This window comes from Hylaeus anthracinus, unplaced genomic scaffold (assembly GCF_026225885.1).
Source record: "Hylaeus anthracinus isolate JK02 unplaced genomic scaffold, UHH_iyHylAnth1.0_haploid 11985, whole genome shotgun sequence".
NCBI lineage: Eukaryota > Metazoa > Arthropoda > Insecta > Hymenoptera > Colletidae > Hylaeus > Hylaeus anthracinus.
The window spans coordinates 9,944,836-9,972,514 of NW_026534333.1; the positions used below are offsets into that span (position 1 = coordinate 9,944,836).

General features: G+C 39.8%; 1 protein-coding gene across 4 annotated transcripts in view; it reads right to left on the reverse strand.

Annotated features, from left to right (window-relative positions):
* Positions 1-27,679, reverse strand: part of LOC128886749 (nuclear factor of activated T-cells 5-like) — a 58,302-nt gene that overhangs the window by 24,151 nt on the left and 6,472 nt on the right. The window contains exon 1 of one of the 4 annotated variants that reach the window (XM_054141908.1): positions 1,783-2,543. The exons of 1 other annotated variant lie outside the window; for it this stretch is intronic. In XM_054141908.1, coding sequence (XP_053997883.1) covers positions 1,783-1,921 — 139 coding nt within the window. In that variant the 5' untranslated portion in view covers positions 1,922-2,543. Of the gene's footprint in view, positions 1-1,782; positions 2,544-27,679 lie in introns of those variants that run through there. 2 more of the 4 variants (XM_054141907.1, XM_054141905.1) reach the window with 2 other exon arrangements.

A 27,679-nucleotide genomic window follows, 5' to 3' on the forward strand; every position in this document is an offset into this window, starting at 1 on the left:
GAATGTGTTTCCATAGATATCAAAGAAATCCATGAAACGAAAACGAGAAACTCTTATCATTTAATCTGGGCCTCCGCCTACGCCACGCAATTCGTCATAATGTTTTTTAATTCCGGCAATTAATCATCCTGTGTACATCCCAATTGCAAAACCCTGAGATCTCGACCATGCCCGTTAAATTTCACGAAGATATTTCTCTTAAATCAAGCTTGAACGATGATATAATACAAAGATGACTTTCAAAACCAACAAAAGCTGGCCTCGAGCGTGTTCGTGTTACTGGAACTCAAAATCACATAGAAACACGATGAGTTAAACAATAACAAACCTCAGAGAATCTATGTTAAGTCAAATTTTCAAATTTGGAGATAAAAGTGTTCGATATGATTAACATTACATGTATTTAATCGAAAGTATTCAAAAGTATGTAAGTATACAAAACGACTCATCATAGTTCCTTTCTGAGATACAGATCAGTATTATTTACCTCGTTAGGGGGATTTCCTGATTACTCTTCGCAGCATGATTCATAAATTAACTTTGCATTAATAATTAAAACGACGACCGCAACATCGAAATATGCAACAACATTTTGCAGGTCGAAGGAGGAAATGTAACCTGTTATTGGGCCATTTATGCCAGTGCAAATATCCCATAAATGGTACGGCATATAAAGGCGCGTCGCGATTAAAAGACAGCTGAATAAAATTATTCAAAATGTAGGAAACTGTATTGCATCATCTACCTAATGTCAATTACTTCTAATCTTCATTATGTAACAACGCTATAACAATTTTTCTAAAATATTCTGCTATTTCTTTACATCCAAAGGGACCAAAACTGGCTATGCTCGTATATGCTACACTTACTTGTACTAGTCTGTTTATCTTGGCAAGCGACACATATTATTTAATTGATCCACGTAATAAAAGGCTTCAGTTTGCGGCTGCCACACTGATACGCGCACGCGACACCGCTTTGAAGCTCGACCAGCTGGTTTTTAATTTCACAATTGCCTACGAGTTGAAAAATGATGTATACTGCGGCTTTACTCAGAGGGACTCTTGAATTTAATCAACCCTTTATTATACTATTATATATTAGCCCCTATCTGCCTCTACATAAATGCAGTGAATATTATTATACTTCTTTCTCTAGTCCACAATTACTTGGTCATAAATAAATGGTTTAAAAGAAATATCTTAGTTGCCTATTTGGAAAATCTTTGATTTTCTAAACGACATGCAAAAATTTCTCTAGTATGGAAAAATCCAATTTAGTTATAAATAAGAATAGCCCCATCTTTCAACTTATTTGATCAAAACTAGCCACAAATATTTTCAAACCTTCTACTAACTTAATACTCCGCTAACTTTTGAAAGACGGAAATGAAATAAGAATTTCAACTTATATACGAATATATTTAACGCGTCCCTTTTTGCGTTGATAAAACATGGTCACCCTATAAGTACATCTTGCGTCGATTACTTCATGATAAGACTCCCTACTAACTCACTCGTCGATATTTATTTTAACCGTGCTACCCAGACTCGACATTCTTCGCTGTAAAGGAGCGTATATATTCGTTACGGTGTTAATAGTCAGAAAAATCGCGCGTATATGCGCGCTAATTATGCAAATGGATTGAAAGGAAAACAGACAAAGGGGCTACCGCGATAACAATAAGAATCTATCGAAACTGGTGCGCATGGATACCACGGGGTCGCGAAGAGGTTAACGATAGCACGATTGACCGCGAAAATGGTGTCGAATCGGACTCACCATGTCGATAGTGCTCGGTCAACGCATTTCCGGCGCACTGGAGCTGGAGGAGCATCTGAAAGTGTTCGTGGCCCGATTCTAAGTTACCGCTGCCGGTCCTCCTGAGTTCCTGCCGCTTTTTCTCAAGGTCGGGTGCCATTAGATCCCCGAGGACCGCTGGCCCGAAGCGATCTGCCACTCAACGAGCCACGCGCACCGACTGAAGATCGACGACGATCGCAGCTATCGATCCACGCGCTCTGGCTTGGTACCTGATCTTGCCCGTCGAGCAATGTTCCATGTCAGTCAGCGCGGTCCACGTGTTCGCGACCCACCGAATTGCACCGATGGAAATCCGTGACACACACGCTAACGTCCACGTCGACGACGATTCGATTAATTTAATATCGATATCGGAAATACGAAAGATCTACACAGATCCAACCGCGTAGAAGCCTCCGAAAAGATGATCTATTTAAATCGATCCGCGAATCTACGTAGCTACGCGCAGATACAAGTCTCCGAACAATAGGGAACACTGATCAACACATACGACACACGAGTTCGACACGTCGTAATTCCACGTCGGAGCAGAAATCAGAGGGCGCACCAGTTCACTCAAGAGGATCGCGCGATCACGGCAAGTGTCACTCGCGGACTGGCGTTCGCCGTTTCGTCGACGATCGGTCGATCCAGCATGGCTCGAACGCCGAGTAAATAAGCCCCCACCACGTCCTCCACGCGACGTGTTTATACGATCCCTCATCCCCGGCTGGCACTCGGGTATGCCGAGGAAGGTGACCAATCAGCAGCCGCTAATTACCGACCGGGCCACTATCTATCGCATCTTCGAGCTACTGTACTGTCCGCGTTGCACACGTTCTCGCGCTTGGGAATTTATCAGTCGACTACTCCGTTTTCCGGGAGGGGGAGGAGGCGGTGGAGGACGTGTCGGAGGCGCCTCTCCAACGTGACGGGGTTAACACCCACACTGCTCGTGATCGTTCGACGTGTTACCAAAGGGCCGAGAGACGGGGAAATTGATAAAAGAGTAGCAGAATTTCTCGACTATCGGACGCTTCTAAATTAAAATTGTCACAATTCTTGTACATTATATTTATTATTTATTTTTTAAGATTCAAAATCTTTTTATTTTCGAACAGTCGAAATTCATGTCTCGTTATATGGTGAAAAATGCTGTGAGGAGATGAAATGGGTGGGTAACAACAGCATAAATATGTCCCGTTACACGTCTTGTCGTGAGATATTTTTCTGTATTTTAATATCTACTGATTCGAACAATTAAAAGTTAATCCGAAATAATTAAACATTTATGATACATACAGTATCATTCGGTGTTCGATTAAATATTAATAGCAATTACGGTTCAGAATAAGTATTCATTCGAGACATTAATCGTCAGACATTTGTCAATATTTTAATATCTGTTGATTTCACCAACTAAATATTAATTTCTGACAATAGTTAAATTAATTATTAATAATACTTATTATGCTGTGGTATTAACGTTTCGTAAATTCTTTTGTGGACGGATCCAACGATCCTTCGAATCGACATGTCACGACACGTCACGCGGTTGTTGTTCGCCCTTCTCCTTCTCTACTTCGAGAGGCACAAGCGAGTCGCGACCCTCGACCGACACAGGTAAGTATGCGAGAGGTGAGAGCTCATTCTTCGACGATCCTTCGGTCGATATGGATCTCGCGATCGCGCGTACTTGGTATTAAGCTCGTCGACTCTACCATATGTAGAGTTGTGACGAACGATCCTTCGTCACGAATAATATCGAGCTAATGGCTGCGAACTTGTAAAGTGCAAAGTGTAAAGTGAAATTCGATTTAGATTAGTCAAACGAACGATGCCCGTTCGTAGGACGAAAAACTACGTGCTCGAGGTTCAGACCCCTATTAAAAATTAATGATACCTTATTTTTTGGAATAATATTTACGTTTACTGTTGTAAAGGACATTCTATTATTGATTTATAATATCCATAAACACATTTGGAACATTTAGAAAATTAAATAATAAAATAAAATAAAAAAAATTCCTATTTAGGTTCAATTTTCGTAGGTACGTTTGCCAAGATTTTGCATACAAATCCGCAGCCTAGTCCTGACGATTTATCTACACGTACGAAATTCAGCAGCCGTAACATTTTACTTATAACAATTGCAATAATTATAGAAGACTAACAATCAGCAAAATGTATCTGCTATACGTCCTTAATGTCCACCAAGTTGAGCTTAAAAAAAACTTATTACTATACTTAAAAGACCACATCTGTAAATAATTGACTGCATTTATGTATGAGCTCATATTTAACGTTGAAAACATCCTTTTATGACCAGACCTCGAGGAAGCAATAAGGACATTTGAACCTAACATATTTCTCATTTATAAAATAAGATACAAATTTTACGACAGTGCAACTTAGAGTGTCGCAACATTAACCTAACGCAATAATTCAGTTTCGAATTGATTTGCGGTAAAGAAAGAACGCGACGAAGACTCGACAGCTGGTTGAACGAGCGACGCGCAAGAAGAGGACCACCGGTGGCTATTTTTTAAGGTTACGTTAACGCCAGCATTTACTCGGCGAATACCGGAAGAATTCTCATGTGTTTCGTCTCGATTAATGGAAAACACTTAGTTGCCAGCTATCGGAATTCCGTTCTCGATCGTTTATCTGCGAGTACGTGGTACGGACCAATCAAAGGAAAACAATCTCGCGGTCGATCTCGTCATTAAAGCATTAATGGCCCGAGCTCCTCGTTACCAGTTGACGTCACCGTGACCAGGGAGAATCTCTGTGATTCGCGCGATCATTTACGTCGTCTGGAGCACACACGACGATGGTACTCCTGAAATTACGCAAGGTCAGGACGATGAACTTACACGCCAACGGGAAGCGTTATCTATTTACTTAATTGCAAACGCGATTCCGCTTCGCAGATTAAAACTGAATAAAGAACGGAAGAGTGGCATTTACGTAATGTCCGATGGGAAAACAAACGCGAGACGATTTGTTCGGTTCGCAGGTACTCGCCGAAGAGGAGAGAAATTACTATCGACGGGGAGGAAAGAGGAAATCGTGCTACGAAATTCGTTGGCAAATTGGACTTTGCGCGGATCGTTCGCATCGAAGTAAGATAGATCGATGACGAGGCTCGATTTATCGTCTAGGATGACGATAGTGTCGAGGGTCCTCTACGCTCGGTATCATCGCTTACCGTCGTAGCTGCTGATAATCTGATAGCGAGACGAATTTAAAAACCGGGAGTCTCATCGTCTCGAGTAATTAGTATCGAAGGTTAATACTTGTACCACCCACTTGACGAGCTGTTTGCTGTGAACGCTGAAAACGCTCTTACATAAATTAAACGTCGACATCCGTGTGCTGCACGCTTCGAATATTGCGAATGAATACTTTAAACACGCGGTTAACCAGAACAAACGTTACTATTTGGAATGGTAATGTGCAATGCTTGTTCTGTATAATGTTATTATTCCGGGACGATGATACTTGTATCGAGTGGTATTAGTATTTTAAATAGTAACGCTCGTTCGAGAGAATCTTACTATTTCAAATAACAATGAGGCTTCTTCTGTGGAATATTAAATTTTTTTTAAATACTTTTTGAAATGATAGGGCTAGTTCGAAATTGAATCTTCATTTTAAATAATAGTGCTTCTTTGAGATAATACTAACCTTTTAAATTGTACTTCTATCAGGGATTAATGACTTAATTATTGTGCAAGATTGATACTCCTCGCCAAAGATATAGTACTCGAAAGAAGGAAGTCTGGAAGCGTGCGAAGCTACTTGGTTCAAGATCAACTGACCAGTTTCTCAACTGCGAATCACGCCAGACTATTCTATTCTTACGCCACGATCGGTTATCTCAAATTTTGTTTTAATTGATACAGATATCATTTTCTAATAAAAATTCTTCCTTTGAAGTGGCTCGAAAAAGAACTGCAGCGAGACAGATCGTTACGAACTTTTCATCGAATTACTTAAACGCGAGATGTCTATGAATTTAATAATAAAATAAACAAAAAAATCGAAACATTTTCAGAAACCGTTTCCATTGTTTCGCTAGAAATTTCCAGTTAATGCTCTTGCCACATTGTATCTATGATACAACAAAACAAACATTTTTACATATCTCTTCGTTATCTGCTTTAAATCCTCGCGCATGAGGATTCCAAATAATCCTAAACTCGATAAAATGCTACGTGTCGCGTATACCGTGTATCGTAGATATACTAATTAATGGTATTCTCGCTAGAGTGTGAAATATTCACGCTTTCAATTTGTCCTATTTTACTCGAACTTTGTTCTGCTTGAAAATTCCATTAATCCTGGCTTATTTAAAGTAGAAAAAAAATGTTACCCGACTAATATTCGCCACTCCGTGAGGTATAATTTCTCTTAATTTGCCACGTTCACGATAGCCGTGATAACTGTAATACAGGGTGGATCGATCGAACATCGTAGAACCCTTTCAGTGACACCCTAGTAATTGCTACATGTTCGTAGCATGGTCATCGACCCCTAAGCCAATCATAGTGGGCGAAGCTCCTATGAATAACGATCCAAGATCGTATAGGCTTCTGCAAAATCATACCTCAATTTGCAGGTGACGCTTTAATTATCGGTAAACCGAACCTCGTCTTCGAAATGGAGTCGCGGTCGCAAAAATAATCAGACAGGATCGCGAACTAAATAATTACCAAAGGAAAGATAATTACGAAAAATAAAGGGACTTAAAAATTTTCTTCTCTTTTTAATACGGCAAGAAGTTTAATTGCATCCATACTTTCGTTTAAGATAAAAAAAAATCAGATATATTTGATACAAAATCCTACAATCCTTCACCTTCGCGTGCTCGATTCTAAAACACGTAAGATCGACGCAGTCGTATCATATGCAATCGCTGCATGAACCGATTATGCGCTTTTGCCTCGAGGCTGAATAAATTTGAAACAAAGAAACACCTCGCTTAATATGCAGATGGTTTTTAACAGTCAAATGAGCGCCTGAATAATGTAACCTTTTTTTTCTCGCTGTACTCGTGCATTGTATTCTTTCGACCGATATACTACGCGATAGAGCTCGTTACGCTTGAAATATTATTCTTGAATTAAAGCAACGTTTCTCGCATTTATTTATCGACGATCATTTCTCGCCATTTGATCGATGATTTTTAGCTTTGTACTAATCGCTATTCCTAAAAATAGATCATTTCTGTAATAGTACCCTCAGGCCGAACGCACACGGGCGCAACCGATTTGAAATTAGTGTTGCAAACCGTTTGCGCTCTTTATTTTACCTACTCAACTATCTTTGTTTTACCTAGATCGCCCGTGTGCGATCGGCCTTAATAAACACACGCTGTATCCAATATCAATGCTCCAAATAACATTAAGAAATCCTAAACAAATAACACACACCACGAAGACCTGAATAATACCCTTAATAAACGCGCGCTTGTATCCGATACCATTGCTCCGAATTAAATTGAAAAATTTCGAAAAATTCTTCGCGCCGCGAGGACCTCAAGAATCGGAGTTTCGTCAGCGTCCCGCCAAAATTCGGTTATTTCGAAATGAAAGGTGAACGAGCTGATACGGCACAAAGGCTTTGGTGCCACGATTGTTGGTAGCGCAGCGAGTAAACAAATGTAAAACGATGCCCATCCGAAGAGCGGTAACGGTCGCGGTATTCGTGACCCTCGACATTAAGGTCGCCCTAATCGAGTCAGCACACTCCGCTCGCGCGAATGTATCGCACGCGTGTATGTAGAATTTGTTCATCAAATGGCCGCCAATCATCGCGAGCGTTTCCGAACCCGACAGAGCCGGTTTTCCTTATCGACGCCCTCGGGGCTAATCTAAAGGCGGATACACACACACGGCAGCCGAGAGCGTATCGACATCTCGAGCCGGCTCTTGTGTGCCTCGAATCGGTCGCGCGTTGCCGAAATAGTCGAATCGCGTCTGACTCACCTCACGTGCGCTAAAACTGTGTCACGAGCCAGCACGATCAGCCACCGAAACGAGAAGCTGCCGACGAGAAGTGCACCGTGTTTCAGGGATTAAGCCACGTTTCCACGTGCGCAAAAGCGCGGGAAACTGGGGAGACCTGGTCTCACCATGCGTGGCAACGCGTGCTCCGATCGAATGGGAAGTCTCGATGAGGTAACAGAGACGAGTGGCTGTCGAGATTTTTTGATAACATAGAATAGAACCGACTAACAAACTTTCAGCACGTGGAGAGCAAGAGAAACAGTGGAGCCACTAGATCGTGGGCTTACTGTACTCCAAAACTATCGCTTGTTGAATAATATTTGCGAAATTAGAGGAAAGAGAACGATCGATGAACGGGGTCGCTGTTGAAAAAGAAGCTTCGTGAGAAATGTAAATTAATTAGAAACAATTAGGTCTGCAGCGATAAAGAAAAGAAAAACAGAAATGATTAATAAACCACGCTTCGTCGTATAAAATTATAATAAAAAAAGTTTGACGTTCACATTTGTTTTCTCTCCTAGCAATTACCTCTAGGAAGCCAAAGTGTATATATTATTCATCGGTAACTATGTTTTCAGACGGTTTGTGCTCGATCAATTTTCTCATTGCATTTTTTCACAAATTCGTGTTCCGATACTGCCAAGTAATACTCGTCATGACGTGTCCGTATTTGCCTCTGTTAATTTTTTGTTTTCTTGTCAACGAGCACGCTTCTAATATCATACCCGATGCATACGCGGCGCGGCAAGTGAATCGATTTGCATTAATTCGCGGCGACCGCGTCAACACTCTTTGGAATTAATCGTCTCCCCCTACTGTAAAAATTACATAGCGACTTCATTGCGGTATCTATCGGCGCAAGGCCGCTCGATTATTACAGATTATGCGATAGATCTCCGTTTTGCGTGAACAACAACGAGAGTGAATTAATTCGACGGTGATAAAAAGCGCGACACGTGCGATAGATAAATTCTGCTCGAACTTGAGTGTCCACGCGAAGGCTACTAAAAATATTACTTCGGTCAACAAGAAAAGAATTCTGCTGAGAAAACAATTCTTTCGAATGGCTACGATCCAAATATGAATGGAAATAAAAATAATTCGGACGAAGAACATTGTTTTGGCTTCGAGCATTCTCTAACGAGGCATTGCGACTGCGTTTGAATTAGATTTGAAAGATTTGATTTCAATCTCCTTTTTGCTACAACTTCGTCTACTTTGCATATCTTTAAAAAGCTCTTTTTTGGTTCGAAACAGAGGCCTAAGAAACGATCGACTTTTCGTATTAGATTTTAAACCACTACAAGTCACCCAAACGTTCAAATCTCTCTGTAAATAATAATATTTCGCTGTATTAAATTGAAGTATTTGTTTCATAGCTGGCTCACGTTAGAAATAAATGTAATACGACATCGATCTGTAGCCGATTAGTCAGCTTCTCATTGCTAGAGATCGCCGACCGATTAATCGGCTTTTCTCACAGAGGTACTAAAGAGGCTCTTAGTGGCGATTAAGCGAAAATACCGATTGGAAATCCTGCGTAGGACAACGCAAATGTAAGCCGTCGCATATCACGTAAATTACATTACAAATTGAAAACCGCTCCATTTCCTTATTTTATTATATAATGATTTGTCATCTATAACTATGTACCAACACCCTTTTTCAGTGAAATATGTAAATTTAATTATAATAATATGGAACTTTGATACAATTGTTTATTATAAAATTCAAAGCCAATAGTGTTTTCAATTCTTACCCCACGTGTTTTTTTCTTTACGGTTGTATGAAATAATCAATGGCACAGCTTATTACGTCCCGAAATGGTGTAAGAAGCGAGAACACCAGGAGCAACGTTTTGCTCGAGGAAGCATGACTGGAGCACTATTAGATAATCAACGCTGACACAATGAATTAGCGCTCAGGCATAAAGCTGTATAATTTCTGTCATCGAGTGTTCACGGCAAGGAACAATGGCAACTTTAGTAGCGAATTTATTAGCGACGGTGCGCATGCAGATGCAGACATTAATTGATTCTTTTACGTGGACGATGAAAACGGCGAAAGATCAATAGTTCAATGTTAATATGTTTGAAACAGCATTCATCAACCGAGCAAACTGTTACACTAATTGCTTAACATTTTCAATGATCCGACAGTTATATTCTTAACTTTGCTCGTGAATAATTGGCGTACCAGCTCCGTCGACCGCGATTAAACGTTGTACAAATTTAATTTTATATATCGGAGTCTAATCTTTCAACGTTCGGAATTGTTATTCGATCGTAGACATCCGAAAATATCTACAGATACGGATAAAATTATTATTAGAATTATTATTAGAACAACATTGCAATTGCACGAATGCATTTACTTGGCAGATATTGAAGAAATTTTTCAATAGATATTTCAGGAGGTTAACAACACTCTCCCCGATAGGACGAAGAAAAATTGATACTTCAAAATTGCATTCGTTCGGAGAAAAAAAAATACATGACGGATTGAGTAACCTCCTCCTTTTCGAAGTCGGTTAAAAATTGAAATTCTTTACCGAGTAGCGAGAAGACGTTGTTGATATGGACGAGAGGGAAAATAGGAAAAATCGCTACGTGAATGCATTCACTCGCAATTGAATCTCTGCGCAGCTTTCGTCTCGTTTCTACGGCTTAATTGCGGCTCAGTGAGGGCAATTGCGGTTACGCTAAGGCGAATGTTGCTGCGCCGCAAATAACATCCTATCTGAAAACAATTATTTACGATTATCGACGAAGGCTCGAACGCGCGTACGCGTCCGAACGGCAAACAGGCAACGTTGGTGTTGGCGTCTCGTGCACGTTGGACTTCATTGCATCGCTGACTCACTCTTTGTGTGAAATAGTTGCACTGTTACGAGGCCTACTGGGCCGATGCTAACCGCCTCCTCATTTTTTTTTTATTTACATACGAGGAAGTCCAGGAGTCTTTGCGGTCGATCGATCGATCGCGATATCGCCAAAAAAAAAAAAAACAAAAAAAAACGAAAAAAACGAAATTTTGATCCGTCGACTATGTTTAAATATTTCTTGTTCGCTTCATACGTTAAGGAAAAATAGCGTTGTCGCTTTTTGCCACCTCCAGAGTTGTCGCGACATTGCATAACGTAGAATCATCGATCGATCGTGATATCGCCAAAAAACGAAAAAGAGAAAAAAAACACAACATTTTGGTCCGTCGACTATGTTTAAAAATTTTTTGTTCGCTTCATACGTTAAGGAAAAATAGCGTTGTCGCTTTTTGCGACCTCTAGAGCGGTCGTGACCATTGCATAACGTAGAATAACATGGAATAACAATATTTAGAACTGTTGTTCGTGTTCTCCTTTTTTAATTATTGAGGAAAAATAGACTAATTGTAGTATTTTTATCTTGAGTAATAATACTGTACTTTAATAATCAGTATACTAGAAAATAAGTTATCACTGTTTACCATTTGCGTCTCGAAGGTCCTCTTTAGTTTTTCGGAGGAATTTACAGAAAAGTAAAAATGTTAAAAGCAACCTCATTAGGAATTAAAAATTAAAAATCCTTTCTTTTTTTTATAAATATAAGTCACTGCGAAAGGATACGTTATCATTATTACACTTTATACTCTGCACTTGTTATTTAGCGATCCAGAGAGACATAATAATAAACTGGTAACTATAATGAGAATATAAATTTATTCTAATGATTCGAACGCGTCTGTTTTCTTTGCTGCCATAAAAACAACCCACATTCAATTGATAATTAATTGGTCCGTTAGCAACCACCATCTGTCATTCTCCTATTTACATACCCAATAACACATCCTTTAATAACATTTCTGTTATATAACTACAATTAAATATAACGTCCGTAGTAATAGAAATACACAAACCAGTAACATACATTTCGTCGATATTAAAAATATTATAATTTCGTTCTGTTTTCAGTAGCTTAAACAAGGTGGTATTTACCTCCGGTATTTAATAATTCACAAGTTTCCAGTGAATGAATGCATTCGCGTGAACGCAATTTCCTTATTTTCCATGCAATTACGCGACGGTTAAGTACACACGCTTTACGGCTGCTGTAAATACAAATATCAATTCTGAAGCTTCGTAAGCCTTTTTCACACCGATAAATCAGTTTGTTCGTAAAACAAATTTGTCCAATAATCATTCCAAATCGTCCATCATTTTCATTATTTTGTTCGAGCACAAAAAATTTTAGTAAAGAAGCTTGCGAGCGTAAAGCGACAAGGACCGTGGTTTATCGGTTTAAAATTCAAAATTTAACTGCAATAATTGTAGCCTTCCAAGTAACTCAAACTGAGGAATCTAGAGATTATAATAAATAATTGGTGAAGACTTGAGAAGAATTAATTAGCGACATTTAACTACTTACCTACATTTAATCTTAATTGTTGTTACACAATTCCTTTAATCATAATCCCAAGAACCCCTTTAGAATAAATCAGTTCACACTCCGATCCTTGGGAATGTGTGCGCAATAACTAAATCATATTCTACGCCTCATTTCGTCAACAGCCATTTCTCCCATGCCAAGTGAAAATATGGAGATCATCGTTTCTGATGATTATAACAATCGAGCGTGGACTGCACACACCCCCACGAGTCGCATGCAAATGCTCTCGAAAACTGGCGTGCACTCGTGTAAAAGTGTGGCAAAAGCACGAACGTGAAACACACGCGAGCGTAATGGTGCCGAAAGAAATCGACAGATGCACTGTCTTGTAACGAAACGACGGATTTGAATATAAATAGACCTCGCACTTCTGACGGCTTCTTGCGGGCACGTGTGGATTACGTATTTGCGTTTTGAAATGCTCACTAAGAGTGGATGGCGTTTGATAAACAGCGAGTTGACGAGCTTCTTTCAAGTAATCGTTTTTATATTTTGGAGTAAATTACAGGTACGAGAGAGAATGGAATTGGAAGCTATGGGAGAAAGCATAATTCGTAGAATGACCAAAGAATAGTATAAGAGACCTTAGTACTTGAGTAATTAGATGAGTAGGACTAAGTTTGTGTTCAATGTATACTTTGTAAGATAACGTGAAAATAGTGATGAGTAATGGTTTTGGAAAACAATTGTTAGGACGAAGTTATCAGGTGACTCATGGTGGGAAGATGGCTGGGCTATCTTCTATTTTGCTTCTCGATATGTAAAAATGAAAGATTAATTTTATATACAGAATAAAATGGAGCTGTTCGTGTAGTTTCACTTTCCACCTTTTCTTTAACGAGTGCGGCTATCGAAAACTTAAAGCTCAAAACTTGAAACTTAATGCTAAGCAGACAGCTAGCGTCATGTGCGGTAGGTACGCGAAGCAACAAGAGCCCGGAAGCGTCGCGAATTTTTCCGAATCGATCGCATGGCGAGCCACGAATGTATTATCAATAACATAAATGTTGTACTTGTATAAGTGTAATCAGACGTATTTACTACATCAACGAAAAATGTGTCACATCTTATCGGTATAGGGTCAAGCAAACGTAACCTCATTACAGTAGTAAAATATGAAAGTAAAGGATAAAACAAAGACGGCAATCATAACCGCGAAGTAATAATAAAATAGGATATAAAATATAAAAGGACGAAATAAAAAATACAAACGTGAGACGTAACCTTAGCTCAAAATAAAATACGAAAGTGGAGGGTTAAACGAAGGAAGCGAGCGTAACCAAGGCGAACCAGAGGAGGTAGACTGAAAAAAAGAAATATTAAAGAAATAGTGAAAGAAAAAAAAAGAAAACACGAAGGAATTCCTGAATCGTTACACAACGGAAACAGATATCTGAAAAGGTTAGCAGCAATAATGTTTACAAGGCTTTAGGACTTGGTTATTGAAAACAAAATCTTTCGTGTTCGACTGCCCAAAAATTGGTGTGTAAATTTGCGTAAAATTCGGATGTATTCCCTGTCATTAACATTTTGTTGAAAAACAAAAAAACAAAATCCTGAAACCCTTTAGGCCGGACCACGTTCGTAGTAAACGCTAGATTTCGTGCGTGAGTGTACTCGGAGAGCAGTCTCGTTCGGCTCGTTGAACATAAATCTCGTCTCCCGGCTGGACGATGACCCGTCGCGTTTATTTATCATCGCTGTCTCTCTGTTACGGTTTAACTGTTATTCGGTGCTCGAGCTGCACATCGAACATCGACGACGACGATGGTACCGATTCCCAGAGTCACGAGTATTGTCTCACGTTCGCGTTGATTAGGGTACACCCACCGCGAACCTTAAACCGGAACAACGCAACACTTATCGTGCCACCGATATCCGAACTTCTCTAGACGATACGGGGAACTCGTCATCGATGGATCTGCGTCATCCTTCGGCTGTTTACGTCCCCTTTGGATCCCACGCGGCGATAGAATGGCCCGTAACTCGGCCACTCGAAGCTGTTTGACCTGTCGGCAATTGTTATCGACGCCTCCGAGCAATAAATTGTTTTCACCGATAACGCTGTCTGTTCTTTCGAAATTCCGATCGTTGATCCAATTGAGCCGAGGGCCGATCGATCGGACGTGCTTCGAGATCGTCACGAAGTCCATGGAACTGCTTCGATCCAAAACGTTATAGAGACGTTGCAGTGGATCGAAGAATATTCGATACACGAAAGATTTATCTGTTGTTGAGATTATTAATATTTTTCAATAATTTTTTTTTTAAGGGAAAATACACGAAGACTCAGTGAGTAAGGTTAACGAACTCCTTAATTTTATAAGTGAAAAACAATTAATTGAATTGGATGTTAATAATCGAGTGCATAGGCATTGAGAAATACGTACAGAGAGCGACATCTACTGGCCAATGTTCAATTAATTTTTGTTCTGAATGGAACAATACGATATTACAATAATAAAAAAATACATAAATGAAATCAAGTATTTGCAATACTTTTTAGAATATATATATATATATATATAATTAGTAAGCTATCATTTTTGCAGCCCTACAAACTTCAAATTCCTATCAAAGATCTAAAACGAAAAAAATAGTTTTCGTACTTTATACAATTTCATACAATTAAAGTACCTGCAATTTGGCTGATAGTGAACCTATGGCCGGATAAGATCAGCTTTCGACACAATCTTTCAGAGTACAAGCAATATAGGAAAATTAATTCAATTGCGTTTTTCAGCTACGAGATTAATCATCCCTTGTGTGCTTTGTCATTTTACTTATTAATCCATCCTCGCGTATTAATATTGTATGGATTCATTTAATCACCACGTCACTAGCGAATGCGTTTCACACATACAAAACTACTGAACTATAAAGTTCATACTCTTTCAACCAACCATACCGTCAACTTTTCAATATACATAACAATTGCAATATATGTGAAAAAATAAATCGTACTACGAGACAAAACAATGATTCAAGTATTTGCAACCTGACTACTGCACTTTTAATGTAGTGTTAACAACGTAAGCTAATCAGGAGACAGGGTGTAATTAAAGTTTCCATTGTACGTTTCACGAAGAAAATTGCTGAAACGTGCTTTCAAGGAAACGACCTTTGAAATAATTAGCCCCGACAGTTATTCAACGTGACTTGCATTCGCGGGAAATCGTTGTCGAAAATCTATCCCAAGCCCCGAGGGAGAGAAAACTGATATCCGACTCATTGTTCCTCGAATGTCATTTCGAAAGGGTCCTATCGTGGCTGTCACGACAGACGATCCGTCTATTGTTATCTATCGCAAGCAACAATAGCGATTACCTGAGTTACGAATAATGCGCCGACGACTGCGTTCGTGCAGGAATGACGAACATCGAAGGTCTCGACCAGGTAGAAGACTCGAAAAGTCCCTAACGAAGTATTTCCTCAAACGAAGTAATTCCAAAGTAATTTCGTGGAATGTACTTTTAATCGACTAACCCAAAATAATGAATATATAGTATCAAATATAGATTATCTATAGACGCTTATAGTTGGAATGATGATCGAAGTTGTCGATGATCTAGCAAGTATAAAGTTTGTTGTTTAAGTATTTTCGACTTTATATTTTCAAGCTTCTTTGACGATAAAAAATATTTTTTCTAGAAGTTACGAGTTTACAAAATTAATTATTCTTCTGAACCACCGACCAAAGTGGTCAATCTATGACTTCAAAATAATGATATTTTTCCTGATAGACATTTTCAACTACCAGACTACGTACTTTGTGCATAATACGTAGTAAATTAGCACATTAAATTTCGCAGTCTTTAAAACAGATTGAGAAGCAGTTTTACCCGTTATTTCGCGTCTTCCTACATTTCGTGTATGCGTACTAATCACGCTAAATGCGTACAGTCATCTTCCTTCTGATAGAAAAATTCGAAATCAAACCACAGTTGCGATCCTAAAATCGTCATAAATCGTAATCAGTTGTCATCATTTTAAAAGAAAAATTATTCACGTAATAACAATAACTAATTGACGAGTCGAGGCAAGGTTAGACTAACATTAGAAGAAATACAATTATGCAAGAAGTGTCGGTCACCGATACGCAACGATTTGTATATAAACGAGGAACACATTTACGTACACGACCGCGTAAATCGATATCTGGTAAACTGAAACTGCGTATAAAGAGTACCGCGCGCGCGCAAAAAAAAAAAAAAAAAAAAACATACATACAAAAACACTGTTCCGCATAGATCAAGGGATCAAATATGTACCTTTCGCTTTCTATTTCATTATCAATCTCGTAAATTTCGTTTAGTTAAGTGAAGTTTTCCACAGTAAGCTATATTAACACTACGCGATAAATCCGCGATGGTAAGTTTTCCGAGAAGCTTGAATACCACTGAGTGACTTAAAGATATTTTTTAACGTCTCAAGGCTGTCGTAAAACCCTCATTCAGCATTAATTTAAAAAAGAGAAAAGAAACGGAAAATACGTAATTGAGAAACGAGGAAAAACATGCGCACGGTGGCGGTGGAACCGGTCCGCAGAAACGGGCAACAATCGGTTCCCCGGCCACGTTGGTTCGCCATGCGGCGAAGCGCGGGAAGAATGATAATCGAGGCAGAATTATTACGGGTCATTTGCTCAGACTTCGCGATTGCGATAAACGTTAAATAGTCGCGCGGTTTTCTCGTCCCGAACTGGAGCCATTATCGATAGGTGGACGGCCTGTTATCGGGCCGTGGTTCTCATTGTTGCGCGCTCGTTAAGCGACGCGACTCGATAAAACAGAAAAATTTTTAATATAAAAAGAAAAAGAAAAATGGGGAACAATGGGGGCGCTGGCGCGCGCGAAGCGTAGAATCGGCGGGTGTCACTCTCACTCTCTCTCTCTCTCTCTCTCTCTCGCTCTATCGTATTCTTCGCAAGTTCTAAAATTACGCGATTCGATTCGAAGTGACCCGAAAGGTCGATCGGCCGCGCTGGTCGCGCGCCTTTCCTTTTCCTTACCCTCCTCGAGCTCTTCTCCGCCGCGATGTCTCCTTCGTTCAGCTTTTCCATCGTTCCTTTTTCTCCCCGAGGCGAGCACCAGAGATGAGCATCCGTCTGAATCGTGCTCGACCACTCGATCCACCGGTATAGATCGTCGCCGCATATATCCGCATGTGTTCTTAACGTTTTTGGAAAGAATGGAGAACTACTTTCGCTTTGGATTATTAGCGAGCATACTTGAGTTCAAAGGACGAGCGATGGTTGTCAGGCTAAAGTAAATGTTCGAATATTCCAAATGAAGTTTTTCCAAAACTTTTCTACGATCCACGATCGACAGTTTCATTTCTGCTTTTCTCTGACGAGTTCGGTCATGAATTCTATACTTGAGTATACTTGAGGAGTTCGGAGGACACGCGATGCTTGTCAGGCTAAAATAAATGCTCGAGTATTCGAAAACGAGTCTTTCCAAACTCTTCTACGATCCACGATCGACAGTTTCATTTCTGCTGTTCTCTGACGAGTTCGGTCACGAATTCTATTAACGTATGATTTAAATAAGAAAAGATTGTCCATAGAATATCTGCCTTCACTTTCAAAGTGACACTGTTAAGACATCCGCCTGACTAATCGAAGTTTGGATAAACAAACACTCGGATAAACGGCGTTCGGATAACGGAGCGTTCATTTGAGCTATTCTCAGATAATCGAAGCTTCCACTAGTGGTATTTATAAATGGAATCGGCCACTAACAGTATATGTTCGAACCTCGTACGAGTACAGTAGAGCATTCACTGTTCCAATAAGACGTACACTACGAGAATACTCTCAATTGTTCGACGCTGATCGTATTAATCGTATAAAGTAAATAGATTACGATTCTAATGCGAAGGTAATGACGGTGAACAAAAACTGGAGCAATTAGTGATCAATTTCGCTGAATTTGCTTTCCAACGGTGATGTAAATGTTACTAAAATGCCACATACTTGGTCGTTTACAAAAAGGCTCGAACTTTTTACGGCTACCTACACTTTGAAATGCAAAATAGTAAAAAGAAACGCCGTCTGCGTCTATCATGCAAATTCGATGCACTCGTCGTGCTATAAAAAAAACCTGTGTTTATACATTTCGTGGCTAATTACGTATGACGGCAATTACCTTCTGTATCCAACGAAATTACCCGACATAATGGATTCGACAATTTATTATTGATCCGTCAAATAGGAAACGCTTCAGACGATTTTCGAGACCGGTTTTGCCAAGATATCGATTTTCGCCTTTTAAAATAACATCGTAAAATAAAACAGCAGTCAAGTGAGCAATACAAAAATTATGTTAAACAGCTAAACTCAGCATTCCGAATAACGCGGTGCACATAACGGGCTACGTTTCCTATTTCGTTTGTTTATACGTACATAAAATAGAAAATCATCGTTGTTAAGCGTATGTGACGTTGGTCTTTCGTGAGAATTGACTCGTCACAACTACATGACGCATAGAAGTGACCATGTTAACTCTTCCATTGTGTTAAAAAAAAATTGACGCTAGTTGAACTATATACATTTACGAAACTCAAACTGTACCTTCGTTAATTTATGTTTGTATCGTATACGAATACATTTCAGTTTAAAGCACACAATCAAACGAAGGTTTAAAATAAAAAAAAAAAAAAAAAAAAAAAAAATTGTCTAAGTGGTTCAAATGATTAGCCTAATTTTTATTTCCTTTTCATTCCCACAGTTTCCCTTCGTTTTTGCGACGATAGCGAGCATCAGTCCTCGCGACTGAACGTTGCACGTTTAGTTTACCATTCGTTCCGTGAAACGACTCCGCGTTTGCATAAGTTATCGGCGAAACGAGACGGTGCAAATAGGGATTAACGATCGCGAACAGAAGTCACGTGCGATGCTAGAGAAGCAACAGTATCATCGCCATTACTTATTATCTGACGACCTTCTTTCCGTACCAAGTATTCTGGCTCCAGTGGGTATTATTGCTGAACAAAGATAGCCAAAGCGACGAACGAATAAAAATTCTCGTTCTCGATTATTTGGTTAGCGTGGCACCGCCAGCTTCCGAGGTATTCGTCGTCACGTTAGAACAGACGATACATTAATTATTCCCAGCAGTATAATTAACCATTCCCCATCTAGCGATAATATCTCCCTGTCGAGCGATTGCGACACCTTCGGTCAGTGTTCGAATACCTTTGTGTTACAGAAATTCCTATTACACGGATAGAAAAAGCGCCACCGAAAATCAATGTCGAAACGTACCCCCATCGAGTAAATTAACACGCGGCAACAACACACCGACACGTGTTTCGCAATGGTACACGGGGCCAGACGCTCATCGCGACTTACATAGTCTGTTACGACACGCCAGCTAACGGACACAATGTTATGTAAAATGTTAATCGACACACGTGGATCGCGAGCGGCGTGATACATTCGCCTGATGCTAAAAAATGGCCCGGATTTCATCTGCCGTGTGCTCTAACCAGTCCATATATCGTTACAAAAATTGTCTCCTGACGTTTCCACCCCCGATAACTCGCGTTAAAATAATCTAAAAGAGATTGTAGTGGGATAATAAAAAAACGTTGACGATAGAACGTGAACTTAACGCGTTGGTCGTCCAGAAATGGGTGGCAAGGACTTTTCATTGTGTAACTAAAAAAAATTCATTTCGAAGGTGAGGCGATAATGAAAATAAATCTGGATAGGATTCGTGAATTTAGCGAGGTTAACAAATTAAATAATACGACAAATGTCAAATTATCTAATCTTCGATAGTCTCGAGACAATGTTTTAACTTTGGAGAAATATTCGCGAGATTTAATCTGGCAGTCAGTGTGTTACAAAAGCTGCTGTAAAAAGCTGTATGTAGATTGTTCATTAATATTACAGTATAAAATTGCAACGACGCAGGTTGATAAGATGAACCCATATATTAAAAATAGCGATACACGAGTATGCGACCTCGATGTCACACAGAGTTACACAGGGTTAAAAGAAGGACGATACTTCCTACATCATCGAGGTATGTAGTTCAATCGTCCGAGACAGACATTGCTGGGATCATTGGCATCGAGCGAATTTGAACGTCTGCCTGAAGAAATCGGACCTTTAAGGGGGGAAATAGGTTTAGGACTACGTTTTTTTAGTGATTTGTATGAATTGTTTTAACAAAAAAGGAATGAAAGTTAATGAAACTTTGAGAATATTTTATACATATATTCAAGTAAATATTGTAATTTTTTGGAAATATTTCCTTGGAAATTCCTATTGATTTCAGGTGAAAACTGTCCCCTCCAGAACGTACGCAAAACAGCTACATTTCATGATGACTTCCGATGGGAGCTGATATTTTTCATATTTTCCAAGGAAGTACCTTCAAAAAATTACAATATTTACTCGAATATATGCATAAAATATTCTCAAAGTTTCATTAAATTATAAACATTCCTTTCTTGCTAAAAAAATTCATGCAAATAATTAAAAAAACGTAATCCTAAACCTATTTCTCCCTTACTTATAAATGTAATCATGGGGAACCCATTAATACAAATATGATATATAAGTTACGTGAATCGAATACGTTCCACTGTGTTTCGTTAAAAAATAAATTCCTAAAGGCTCTCTTGGAAAAACTTGACATCGGTTACGTTTTTCCGCGTCAGACAGCAGACCGCGCGAAATAAATTTCACCTGTCGGTGGAAGGCACAAGAGCAAGTGGGTTTTCGATGCGATATCGGGAACGCCCTTGAGACCGCTATGCTCGTACGATTTAACGCTTGTTTCGACGTCAGTGGCATGTAGGAGTGTCGGTGACCCGGGTCTATCACAGTCGACGGTAAGCGTCGTCTCGTCGGGCGTCTTATCGCACCTGCTGGACAATTACTCGGCCGTGCGGCAAGGACACGTCAACGACCCTGACGATCAATTACGAATGAATTTCTATTAACGGGGGACGCGATTTGTTCCCCGTTATCGTCTTTCGCCAACGAGGCGTCGTTACGATCCAGAGGACCACCTATACGTGCACACGGTACCATAATCGATGAGTTAGCCGTCCTAACTCGTCTTGCCTTGGTAACACAAGTGAAAAGTGCGACAGATCTCGAGTGAGTTTTATTAGGTGTACAAATGAATAATCCAAATTATTTTAAGCAGTTATAAAATCAATTTTAAAATCAATCGATTTTCCCTCCCTTTTTGCGACTATATAGTGTTGACGTACAGCTATTCAAAACAACAGATAGTTTGGCGTAAGGCGCAACATAACTATTCACAAAATAAATATTCCGTTAACGGATAAGGTGCATATCCGACACTGAAGATGGAATTCATCAGCTGCCTGAAAGATGGCTTAAAGTTATAGAAAGCAACGGCGAATACTTTGATTGAATAGCTTAATTTACTTTCTTTTAAAATAAACCTTGAATGTAGCTGAAAAAATTGGATTATTCATTTGTACACCTAATATTTATAAGGGTGCCGTGTCAAATAATTTGACAGTAACACCTAATGGACCAGTTTTACAATTTCTTCCTTCTTTACATTTATTTAATTCTTGATTTAAATCATTTTGCATTTGCTTATACATTCGATAATTCTAGGCCCAGAATATTGTAATTCTTCCCATTTTCCTTTCTTGGGCCTGGAATCCCAAACGAGACGAGAGATAAACGCATTAGTTTATTGCTCCGTACGAATTAGAAAACATCAAATTTCCAGTAAAGTATTTTTAAACAGTTGTGCGAATACTTATTGGTTCAACATTTCTATCGATTAATTGTTTTTTTCTTGTTAATTTCACAAATTACTTTAACTAGTAAATGTTGTTTGGACTACATTTATCTTAGAGACTTCCGAGAATATGTAGAATGTCATTGTTTATAAGAAATAAGTTAATAAAATACAATTTTACACAGTCTTTTTGGAAATTGATCGGTGTACGAATACTTTCTACACCCACTGTACATTAAAGCTTAATGAATTCGTCGTGAAAAGTACTTTCGCATGGTATGAAAAAAAAATATACAGTTCCATTTGAAAAACGAAACTTGATCATCATATCTCGTTAAATAACAAAGTTAACAAAAATTCCTTCTCGCTGAAATATGCGCCCTATTTTACCGTGCAATTTCCATATTTGAAATTTTGCATTCGGCCGATAGTTTTGGAGTTAGAGTTCTGTATTACTTAGGCTGGGACACCTTGTATGTCTCTCAGATACCCATCCCCGAGCTACCAGTCCAATCTTATTTCTTTTGCCCGTAGTTTCGGCCGAGTAGCCTCGACCACCGGTGTAATATGATCCTCACCGCTTGATACGCTTCTGTCGAGTATTTATTTTTTCTCGGACCTCTTTCTCTTTCGCTATCTGTCCTTTCCTACGTTCGACGCTCGACTCGTGTCAAGTGTAAACACATAAAAACACTCGAGTGCAATGTTTTGGGTCTCCGATGCCTCCTCGATGCATGCCTCCTTCAGTCGTTATTGTATCTTCGAATGTGTTCCCAACAAACTTCGAGTGTAGAGAAGGACAGCGAATGAAGAAGAGGACGGAGCGACATGCAAAAATGGCGACCAACACCGGGATTATTTCGGTGAGACAATATGTAGTAAATATGTTGCGAATTACGTCGTGTTTGGTCTCATTTTAATCATAAAAATGCCAGGAATACGATGGTAACAGTTTTACAACAAGAAACGATAATAATAAAAAAAAAGTTTGATCGTTGCATTAGCATTGTCTCATCCAGATATCCGATCCCGAATCCGATCACTAGTAATTCATCGAATGAATTTATTGACATTCGGTCATAACTAAAAAACTTATCGGGTACCTCGGGATCGCTAAATCCGTTCTGTAACTACAGTCAGTAATCAGACATAGCCCCCGAGGACGGGACAGATCTTACAGTCTTTATTCGATGGTTACTTTCTTAAGGTCGATTTATACTATACGACGTCACGGACCGTCACATTTCAGCAACGACACGACAAAACATTAAAACACGCGTTTTAATGGAACTATTCACACTTAACAGACACCGACCTGAACGTTCCTCCGCCACTGGGAATAGTGTGAATAGTTCCATTAAAACGCGTGTTTTAATGTTTTGTCGTGTCGTTGCCGGAACGTGACGGTCCGTGTCGTATAGTCTGAATCGACCTTTACCCTAGAAGTGGGGTGTCCAGGTTAAGCTCTCGAAAAATCTGAGTTAAATTTCGCGTGGAGTGGCCGAGCTGAACAAAAGTATCAACAAAAATTCCTTCTATATAATTACAAAACAAATCCACCCAAGGGGTTTCTCTAAACCCCTTCCCATCGAATCTCGCCTCGATAATTGCACCAATCCCAATTGAAAGACTCTTCAAACCAAATTTCCTGCATAGTCCAAGCCCTACCTTACCAAAACATTTACCAATGCCTCTTTTACACTCACGCTTTGTTCCCCGTCCGAGCTGTTCGGCGGTCTGGAGGTATTTGGCGTCGCGGCAGCAATGACGATAATGTTAACGAGGTTGCGCGAACGATGGTGTGAAATGGAAGGGGTAGAGGGAAAAAAAGGCTAACGAGTTATCCGCGATTTCCTTCGTCTCTTCGCGTGGTATCCCTTTTTCGCAGCCCGTAAATACCGACGTCGACCGGTCTCCGCGAGAAACCGTTCCAAAGTTCAACACATGCGTCCGTCGAATTAATTAAAAGCGCAAACTATCACGCCAATTAGCGAAGCAATGCCCCCGGAGAAATTTTCCACATTCGAAGCGTGGTCTAGCTCCTTTGTTGGGAACGCGAGTGGCGAAGGGGTCGGGATCCGGTTGCCATTTTTGAGCTTGAAAGCACAAGGACTGCGTTGTCTTTGCACGTCTGACGCAGAGACATCGTTATTTATGAGACCCGATGTAATTTTGTACCGTCTACTATGGGATTTCAATCGCTATCGATCACGTTGCGTTTTACTACAGACAACAATAGCGATAGGCTACTAAATGTCCGTATTCATGAAAGGGTTGAATGAAATGCGAAGCTTCTGAGGTTTGTAGCCTCCAGCGAAGTTAAAGAATTTTGATGAATGAAGGAGGAAAGTAATGCTCGAGCCTTTGACCATCTCAGCCACTTTCTCGCGATCTTTTCCTTGTCATCGTTGATTTTAGATTGCAGACCTAGAGATGGTACGGAAAATGGTTCTTCAAGCTTGGAGAAAAGTGGAAATTGGATTTGAAACTAATGGACACTTGGAAGCGATTACGAGGATGTAGTTTAAAGCACTGTATCATCTGTATGATCAATTCTTTCGTACGCTGTAGCAATACTGCAGCTGAGAAGACGCTTACCTTGAGATTCAAACATTCCCAATAAATTTCCAAAAAATTCAACCATATGCTATCGTAATTTATATAAAATTTCCTACAAATGCAAACCAAGGAAAGGTACTGCGGAACAAGAGTTACACGAGAAATTAGAACAAGAGAGGAACGAAAACCGTCTCCTATATTTCCGCGGAAGAAATTTGCGGAACGTTGATTTCCCGTCGCGATTATCGGCTCTTTAACGTACAATTAAAACACGATATACTTCAACTTCACTTATCGCGGATTAATTTGACCGGTAAGCACTTCAAAAACATTCAATACGAATTTATCAAGAGCAACCATCGGTTAATTAACGACAAAGGAGCGCCGACGGGGAGCGCGCGAGGTTCGAGCAACGAAAAGCATTCCCTTTGGTTAAGTAGCCAGAAAACGCGACAACAAGCATCAACTGGCCTAATTGACGAGAGTCGAACACACTTCGGTCAACAGGCAATCCCGAGCTTCGGTCCCCTGAACGAAAACGATGACACGCCACCGAGTCGCGAGTCTTGTGTAACAGCTTGCGTGACGTTGCGCGAATCAAGCTGGTGAATCAAACCGTTATGCCACGCACACGTATGCACCACACGTCCGCCGTTATCCCTCCGGGAATTACATTCGAGATTCGCAAAAAACTAAAGCCTTATCACCGGCATGTTCCCTAATTTATATCGTTGAAACGCGAATGGGACGGAGAAGCTTTTGGCGATAATATTCAAGAGGACTCGACGGGTCTTTTAATGAATATCGTGGGCTTGAGATTTGGGGTAGGGGTGTAGTAAGTCCCAACCCAGAGGACGCAATGATTCTCGATTCAGGGGATGAAGAAAATCAGAACCCAAGGGATGCAATAACTCGAAGCGTCACAGGTGTGCTTGGAAATTTTGCATACATATGAAATGCACTTCTGGCTATATATATTTTCTTTTCTACGTCACTGGTGACACAAATTTGCATTGATTTAATTCTTTGCGGCACAGGAATTCAGATCACAAAATAGACCCATGTTGCACAGGAATTTTATTGCGTTTTAAATCAAACAAAATTGTTACATTTTTATTAATAAAGATATCACACCTATACACACGTAGCTATCGCAAAATTTCGAGGAGGGATTAAAAATGTCCCACCATGCATTACGATCCATCAAAAAGATGGGACACTTTTAATCCCACCGTGCCCCAAAGAGTTAAACCACCGGCCCTTGCACCCTGTCATCCATCGCAATCGTACACGCAAATAAACCCACTGAACTTCAAAGCTATATATCAAGTACCTTGACAGCAAAAAGGTCACGAAAATTGCCTTGAAACTGATCAACCAAAAAAATAAATGAAACCCCTTAATTGGTGCTCGCGCAACATAGACTCTCACCGAGCCAAATACGGAGGACATTCGATTCTCAAAGGCTATGATCTATATTTTCTTTTTTTCGTGAATTCCAAGAAGGCAACAACAAGGTCGGTTAAAACGCGCTGTACGAATACGAAAGAGGATCACGAAGGGTGAGTCGGCCTCGCGTACGACGATAACGTAAACTGGTTTTCCTCGAAAGTTTGGATTCTTTGAAGGGGACACCGCGTATCGCGCCGGAGGTAGAAAACTCTGGATGGGGAACATTATCTGATTTTTTTCTGCGCGACTATCGTAAAACAAACGCGTAGTTAGGCCTGAGTTTTTGCGCACCAACGGGAAGTGAACTCGTCTCGGAACCTGCGAACGAAAACAAGCACCAGGTGCATTCCAGTGTCGCGTGACCCGTGAAGAACACCCGGAACCTATGATGAAAATATTTTCATCGAACCGAACACAACACTGACCTCAAATATTTTCTTTTGTATCGTCAAAAAATCGTCCACTTTATCCTGTTTACAATCATCCACTTTCCTCGTCAATATTACTCGATCGTTTTAACTCAGTCAGGGACGACTTGCGTTATACATTGCACTCGACTGTAAGCGATATACCTGTTCGCGTACATAACTCTTTCATTAGACTGAATATGATGAATATGGTGAATATAACGTATGTGATCCATAGTCATACCTGTGGTAGATGATATAATGTGTATGGTGACTCTGATCACACTGAATATACCGAATATCAAACTATGATCAATATAACATACATAATGATGATGAATATGATGTATGTGATCCATAGTCATACCTATGATAGATGATATAATGTGTATCGTCGTAACTGTGGCCACGCTGAATATGATGAACTCTTTCATTAACTTACATACATTCATAAATATAAAAGCTGCAGTATGAAATACCGAGATTTAATTCCTGCGAGTATTAAAAGTATATAAATATTATTCCGGTTGGAACAGTTCAACGATCGATTACTCTAAAGTTACCATTATCGCTTGGTGCAATTGTACGCAATTCGTGCAAGGAAATGGGGCAACTGTATACGTAAATAAACGCGCGAACCAATCCGCTTTGAAAAGCAGGAGCGCGTACACGTCGTGACGCAAATCTACCCCCCGCTGCACTCAGAATGATTTCATGCGCGTTCGTCATTTATTTCGCGATGCATTTGCGTCGAAGATACGTTCACCGAGATGGTATCCGTCGCGTTCTAGCATGATCGCGAATATTCTCCGCGACACGCATGCGAAAAGAAACGAAAGTGTTCCGCGTGGAAATTGATAATCGGTTTAACGCGCTCCAATCTGAGAAAAACTCGCGTTGCGTAAGCGATCGATGAACGTTTGGCAAAAGACACGCTCGGAAGTAATTAGATTAGCGCTCATTTGGATCGAACTAAACAGTTTTCCAAAAAGGGCTTTGAAATCTTCTTTCTTTTTTAGTAATAACATCTTTCATGTTCAATTGTAATCATATGTAGATTCATTTGAGATAAAAAATGCCAAAATTAAAATTCTTTGAGAATCGTTTTCCCAACCGAGCAGTAATTCGTAACGATCGACGGCTTAAAAGACTACCGAGCATTTCCTTGCTTGCACACTTGCATAGAAATCTGAATACAAAACAAGAGATACCGAAGATACAATTGAGGAGTTGCAAGAGGTGCATAAAAGGAAACGATGCAGCATCTATATTTTGAC